Raw genomic sequence first — 7,460 nt, 5'->3', positions numbered from 1 at the left:
GTTGAAGTCTTGTTCTTGCGTCTTTCGCGATCGACAAAGAGAATTACAATCGGGCCGTGGTGTGGCTTCGGGTGAGCACAGTAGTTAATACCCATTGTGGCTGTTCAATTCTATATTTATAATGATATAGATGTGCTCTGTGTTTAAAACAATTTATCTAATTTTTCTAAGTTCTATAGTTGTTGATGACAATATTTTTCTCTTAAGTAATAATCTCTGCAATTTATAATGGGCTCTTTCTTGACCAAATGTGATTTAATTACTGTTGAATTTTTAGTTGAACTAGATTATTAGGTAGTTTGTTCCCGGCTATGGGAATCCAAGACAAGGCAAAATGGGAGATCTTTCTGTTTTGGGGATTTGAGGCGTTGATTTTTTCTCTCCTTTTTGTTAGGATTGAGGCTGTTTTCTTTTAGAAAAAAAAAAAAAGAAACATTATTCAAGCAATTTTTATCTTACAAAACTTGAGAGATATTGTTCAAGTTATTTTAAATTGTTCTTTTTATAGGCCCATAAAATATCCAGCACAATATAAACTGAATAGGCCCAACTACTTCTTAATTGCACTACTTCTAATTAGTCTAATAATTTTTCTATTAATCTCAAAAAATAACACTCCTTCCTGATGACAACCACTGGTGCAAGTACTCCTACAACTAAAGCAGCTGCAGAATTTGTCCCATTAACTCATTCGATAGACATTTATGATTTATCATTCTAAAATTCAAACAGCACAAATCTACATGTATAGATTTGTCCTCTTATCTATACCAAAGAATTTGCCTTATTATATTCATATTCATGAATTACAACATTCTTACTTCACAATGACAATTATTTATTTACTTTTATTATCTCTTTTTTAAACTATTTTATAGTGATAAGTTAATATAGAGAAAGAATCGTTCTTTTTGTATAATATATATACATCACCTTCCTAACTTCTACATAAAAATAAGTTTTGAATCTTTTTAAATTTCTGATATTTTTAGAAGACAATATATATTTGAATTTTTACTCCTTTAAATATTAGGAAGACGTATTTTGTTTTGAAAAAAATAACCAAACATTAAATTTGGAATACATATTATGAAATTCAATAATTTTTCAACAAAATCAACCAAAATTTATCGTTTGATTATTTTTGTGCAACAGAACTCGTCTTTCATAAATATATAATTTCATTTTTTTCATGAGTAGTTTTATCAACCGTTTACAACTTTTAGAAGTACAAATGATTATTTTTCATATATATCAAAGACAAATGACCATTGTGAAGCAATTGTGCAGGTTGGTATGATCACTATTATTTAACGAGTATAAACCAAAAAAAGAAAACAGATATACGTAGAAACCACAAGATAGCGCGTAGTATTTGTCTGCTAGATTAACGAAGGAACAATGCAATTACATTTATGAATTTGAATAGCCCCAATACAGCAATGATAGACAACCATGGTGACCAAGTCCAATGTCGTTCCACCACGGATTACCAACACAAAGGAAAAGGTGGAAAAATAAACAGATGCAGAGATATAATAAGGCCATCAAAACTTCCAACTACCACGCTACAACCAATAACTAAACTAGCCAACAACCCATCGCTGTCTCAACAAATACATCATTAAGATAATTGCAGACATTTTGTCTTCTATTGCATGTTGCAATCAGCTTTTGATACACGAAACAGGGCATTGTGAATACCCCCGTTGAGGGTTGGGTAACATATATAAGTACTAGACATATATCTCTACTTTTACATGGCAACCAACAACACAGGTAGCAACAAATATCACATTATAAATAGAGGAAAAGCGAGGTATTCATATTGAAACAACACTTAGAGTTTTGTTACATTTTCATGACATCATATCACAAGCCAAGAAACGGGCACTGCTTCCTTGCGTGCTCGGGAACTAATTTCACCAAGGTTTCAACGGGGACTCCCTTCAGTTCTGGTAATGTGATAGTAACATCAGAAAATGTCAGACAGAAGATATATTAATGACAATGAAAAAGCTGTCACATATACACAAACAGAATAGCCATACCATGAGATTTGAAATTAAATAGTGGTGGAAGGAAGCGGCCATTTGGCAGGCGAGTGTTTGGGTCACGAAGCTCATCAAAGAAAGGATGAGTCAAGGCATCTAACTGCATCAGATTGAAGAGGAAAAAGAAAAAGCACACAAATTATATTAAAACTTGGAAGATGAAAAAAGCTACTGTATCATTAGTGGTTAGAAACCATAAATATGCCCAACAAACTTGCAGAATCATATACTTACTGCTGTGCACCGCAGGTTAGGGGAGTATTGAAGTAGTCTTGACACCAAATCAACAGCTTCCGGTGGCATGCGCTTATGGAAGATCTAGTAAAAGAAAATTAACAAATACATCTTAGTAAAGTACGCTCAATGAGGCTTAAATGTCTTGTGACCTTATGAATGAAACACAAAAGAAGATTTAAGATCAAGAATTATGTTTGATACCTTGTGCCATGGATGTGCTTTAATCTGCGGGAATTTAAATTCTGTATAGTTAGGGTTCATGCATTTAATTTCCTCCCTTGTTGGAGTGCCGAGAACCTATCAAAACCAACCACAGATGGATCATTCATATGTTAACAAACGAGCACTGCATAAATTAGCAAGGGCACTTATCCAGGTTTTCAAATCATCATATAGGCCAATTCGGTCTTAAAATGCTAAAGCAAAAGACAATGCAAATAAGGCTTGGTTTGGTAAAGTTTTTACTTTTTAAAAGTAGCTTATCAAATCTGGCTTTTGAAAGATGGCTTTTTAAAAGGTATAGCATCTATATTTAGTAAATTAAAAATGGTTTTCAATATGCCCAACCAATAACAATTGTGTTTGGTAAAATAGTTTTTAAAATTTAAAACATCATAATAGATATAAATATAAGAATAAATTTGGATATTTATTAATATACGATGTTATATTAGACTTTTTAATTTTAATAAATACAAATCAACTCTGAGAAACTCCTCCTTAGGTGCTTCCAAAGGCACCCCTAATTTTTAAAGTTGCTATCACAAATACATGGTATTTTCTTATTTACCAAACACAAAACGAGGTATTTGTGCACCTTTTCAAAAAGTTTTACCAAACCAAGCCTAAGTAGAGCAACAATGAAAAAAGTTTACTTATCACAAAAAGATTACCTTGATTATCTCAACAAGCTGATCAACACCACTCTCACCAGGGAATAAAGGCTGGGAAAAGCAAAAAGAAAATCCATTAAATAACCAAACAAAAAAAAAAAACCAAAAGAGCTCATATCAGCAGTCACCAACCTGTCCAAGCAATAACTCAGCTAAAACGCAACCAACAGACCAAACATCAATAGCTGTAGTATATTCAGTAGCTCCAAAGATAAGCTCAGGTGCTCTATAATATCTGGAGCATATATAAGATATATTTGGTTCGCCTTTTACCTGTCAAAGGTCAGATTACAGTAAGATAGGGATAATAAAAAGTAAAAGAGAATGGTCAAAGAGGAAAGAATTAAAGCACATGCAGACGTATATAACATACCAATACTTTCGCACTTCCAAAGTCACAAAGTTTAACTTGATGGGTGTGAGGGTTGACCTGCAAAGATGAATGCTGAATTAGTATCTCTACCAAACCATCCTGACACCAGAGTTGGGTTTGAATTGATAGTTTCCTATCTTTAAGCCACTAAAACACAATCTTAGATATGAAATATGCGAACAACTAAGCCTTGTGACGGTTCATGTGTCCAAGTCATATTGCTCTATTGTAAATCATATTCACTTTTGATGTTTAGACTATTAATATTGAAACATGAGAAGAAAATGATTCAAAAATTAAAAAAAAAAAAGAGATAGCGGATGTATTCAAACATATATAAAAGGCATACCAATAGATTTTGAGGCTTGATATCACGATGGCAAACTCCAATACAACGATGAATATAAGACAATGCCCTAAAGATCTGCAGCATATCACACAAATTGTCACAACACCAACAAGGCAATGGCTGAACATATTAAGGGCAACAAAACATACCTGGTACGTGTATAGCTTCACATATATAAGTGGCATCCTTTGGTTCAACTTGTTGTAATGTTTGATAACACGATTAACTGTTTCAGGAACATACTCGAGAACCAAATTAAGGTATAGTTCATCTTTTTCAGTGGTTGAAAAGAAACAATGCTTCAAAGAGACAACATTTGGATGGTCAAGAAGGCGCATTGTTTGCAGTTCCCGATTCTTGTACCTCTTGTCTTGAAGAACCTTTTTGATAGCCACAGTTTCACCTGTCTCCAAGCATTTAGCCTACATTCATAGTATCATACTCAATATCAGTACTAAAAGGCAACATATATCACAATGTTGAAAATGATAAAACAAGACATATCATCCACCAAACTAGAATTCTTACCTGGAAGACAACTCCGAATGATCCATGCCCTACAACACGCTCTGCCATATAGCTTATAGTCTGAAATATAAAGAAATGTATCAGATTAATGTACACTACTAAAAATCAGAAAATACAGGGTGCAAATTAGAATAGACTACCAAAGAGAACATGTAAACCACACATATGGCATCACCCGATCCCTATAAACATCTCATAAGGCTTTATCAACGAGTAGCCAACTGGTGAAGATACTTCCCAATCACAAGACAGAACACAGACATGTTGAACACACCAAGCAAAATGTTGTGCTACTCATTGTACACTACCAAAATCTTCAGACCGAAAAGAACTTGTTTAAGGATAAATGCAATTTAATCTCACTTCAAATTTCAAAATTCAGCATTTAAAATCATAAGTCAAAACAGATGTAGGAGTGGAATTTGGGGAGAAAAAAGACAATTACAAACAACAATATCAACATGAATAATTGATAATCCACCGTCATCACGCACCACAATATAAGCACAGCACATTAAAATCATTTCAAACCACATTTGACAGTAAGGGAATCAAAGTGAAGAAGGTATATATACCTGCTTTGGCTGACCATTTCTACCACCAATGGTAGTCACAATGATATGCCCCGTCTCTGTTCCATTCCCATTGACAACTGTGGCTTCCATTTCCTAAAGGATTAAGCAAGTTTTAACAAGGTTATCTAACAAACATTACAATCAAACCTGCACTAAAAAAAAATACAGCTATTGTATAATAAAAAAAAAAGGTGACATACTCTATCATCCCTAATCTTCATATCATTCATTTCCTCTGGTAATCTATCAACACCAGCTGCGGCATGACCACTGGGTTCTCTCAAACCTGAAGTTGGTGCAACACCAACAGATGCCATCTTCACTGAAATCCGTTTCTCTTTTTAGCAGCTCACAAAACTACTCGCATAATAATCTTTTACCTGCCCCAAGAAATCAATTACATTAGCAGCATACCGGAAAAAAATATTCTTTTTCGTGTATATATAAACAAAAAAATAAATAAACAATCATGGAAAGCAATTCTGCAGTTGACGGATAGACGTGGAAACTGAATCTCAAATTTAAAGGTTACATCTTTTACAGAGTCAAACAAGCAGGAAAATTAAAATTAGAAAATTAAAAAGAGCATATTTAATAATAACAACAATAAATAAATACAAAACCTAAAAGCTCGTTTTGGGTAAAAAATGAACAACAAAAAACATAAATTTAATGAGCCATCAATCACGCAGAACTCCACACAATACAAACGGAAAGTTCACCATTGAGATCACATACCTCGCCAGAAAAAAAAATAAATAAAAGAAAATCAAATCCCTAACTGAAGATCCCCGTAACAGAAAGCGAAACAGCCCGATCCGAACACAGAACAAAATTAATGTGCAAAACAAACATAGTAAAACCCCAGCATACGTGGAAACTCCAGCATACGTGGTTACATCGATGAGAAAGCGAACCACGGAAATTTTGGGGGTGTAAAAAAAAATTAAAATAAAAAAGCTACGGCATAAATATATACACACAAAAAATGGAGAGAGAAAGAGAGATAGAAGATATACACTCTTCGGAATGGAAAAAAATGGAGGAAGTGGAAAACGAAGCTTGGAAAGGATCAAAAGAAATCCATCAGGTGGTGGTGATTTGGGGATTGGCTTCCCTTTTCTTTTTCTTTTTTTTTTTTTTTCGTATTTTGTGTGAGGAAACAGTTTCTGCCTTTTTGTGTGGTGTGCTAGAATGCGCTGGTGACAGTCAAAGAACAAAACCAGTCATATTTATTTTATTTATTATATTTTTATTTATTTTTTAGTAGTATTAATTTTTGGGGAGGGTGGTGGAAATTTAAAAAAGGAAAAATCTGTGTGTATGTGTGTACTGTATCAGGCCTGGTTTGGTCTTTCTCTTTCTTACTCTTTTGACCGTTCAAAGTTCCAAAGTTCAAACTTCAAAGTCACTTCTATATATGTAACTAAATTGGTAGGGGAAAAAGAATAGATAATAACAATCCAAAATGGATATTACAAGAAAGGGTCCACATGAGACTGGGATTAACCGAGTTTGATTAAATTCGAATTAATTTGAGTATTTTATGGGGGATTTTTTTTAAATAAATAAAATAATATTTTTTTTATTAAAATATACGATTTTAATATTTTTACGAAAATCTATTATATCTTTTATCTCATTTACATGTAAACAAAATAAGAATACATATATTTTATTTAAAATTTGTATCTCGTTTATACTGTAAATAAGATAACACACGAAAAGAATGATATGTATATTTTGTTTACAGTATAAACGAGATACGTGTATTCTTATTTTGTTTACACTGTAAACGAGATAGATAAAGAGTTATTATGTTTACCGTGTAAATGAGATAGGTTACGACAAAGATGGTTGGAATTGAGTTTCAATTTAAAAAAATGTATCGAGATCCAATAGAATATTCTAAGCAATTTGATAGAATTCATCAATTGTGTAGTGTAATGAGTTGGTAATGAATACAATCAAAAAATGAGTTTGGATGTGTCACATCACATGTTGGTATAAAAGAAATTTATAAAAGTGAAAATGTAAGCCTATTTGGGAGTGATGATTATATGGGGTATCTTAAAAGAAAAAAATGACTGAGGGTTCATGTGTGAATGTTTAGTTTGATCATTATCTTGAGGAAGAAATTCATCCTCCAAATGATTCTAACTTTAATATTTTGAAATAGTGGAAGAACAATCAAATGAAATTTAAAGTTCTTGCAAAAATAACCAAGAATATATATGTTATTCCGGTGTCTACTGTTGCTTTTGAATCTGTTTTTAGTACAAGTAGTCGTGTAATTTCTCCTCAACGCAGAAAGCTCAAAGAAAACATAACTAAAACTTTGATTTATGGCCAAAGTTGGTTGTGGACAGCCTTAGAGAATAAAGATGATATGTTACTTAATATCCATTTATATTAATTTTGTACTTAATACTAATTAATTTAGTAATTGCT

At 32.6% G+C, this 7,460-nt stretch overlaps 1 protein-coding gene across 2 annotated transcripts; it reads right to left on the bottom strand.

The window, feature by feature from the left end:
* Window positions 1-1,624: 1,624 nt before the first annotated feature.
* LOC112775428 (glycogen synthase kinase-3 homolog MsK-1) lies at window positions 1,625-6,399 on the bottom strand. 2 transcript variants are annotated; one of them, XM_025819031.3, is made up of 13 exons: window positions 6,029-6,399; window positions 5,210-5,389; window positions 5,010-5,102; window positions 4,435-4,494; window positions 4,056-4,328; window positions 3,907-3,981; window positions 3,558-3,614; window positions 3,317-3,457; window positions 3,185-3,235; window positions 2,493-2,588; window positions 2,289-2,372; window positions 2,052-2,154; window positions 1,625-1,955 (listed from the first exon to the last, which is right to left on the bottom strand). In XM_025819031.3, exons 2-13 carry the CDS (start codon window positions 5,324-5,326, stop codon window positions 1,873-1,875), a joined length of 1,233 nt encoding a protein of 410 aa, XP_025674816.1. In that variant the 5' UTR covers window positions 5,327-5,389; window positions 6,029-6,399; the 3' UTR covers window positions 1,625-1,872. The 2 variants fall into 2 exon arrangements, with proteins under 2 accessions (XP_025674816.1, XP_025674817.1); XM_025819032.3 differs by having other exon boundaries at window positions 5,748-6,192.
* Window positions 6,400-7,460: the final 1,061 nt, after the last annotated feature.

The sequence above is a fragment of the Arachis hypogaea genome, chromosome 19 (assembly GCF_003086295.3).
Source record: "Arachis hypogaea cultivar Tifrunner chromosome 19, arahy.Tifrunner.gnm2.J5K5, whole genome shotgun sequence".
Classification (NCBI taxonomy): domain Eukaryota; kingdom Viridiplantae; phylum Streptophyta; class Magnoliopsida; order Fabales; family Fabaceae; genus Arachis; species Arachis hypogaea.
The sequence above is the reverse complement of the archived record's forward strand: the minus strand, read 5'-3'. Positions and strand labels throughout refer to the sequence as shown.

What these genes read in the sequence shown, in the direction of transcription:
- LOC112775428 (XM_025819031.3), bottom strand. Translation starts at nt 5,326, where the DNA reads ATGGCATCTGTTGGTGTTGCACCAACTTCAGGTTTGAGAGAACCCAGT. An exon ending in CTGAGTTATTGCTTGGACAG is followed by an intron (nt 3,236 to 3,316) that starts GTTGGTGACTGC and finishes TGCTTTTCCCAG; the next exon opens with CCTTTATTCCCTGGTGAGAG. An exon ending in CTAACCTGCGGTGCACAGCA is followed by an intron (nt 2,155 to 2,288) that starts GTAAGTATATGA and finishes AATCTGATGCAG; the next exon opens with TTAGATGCCTTGACTCATCC.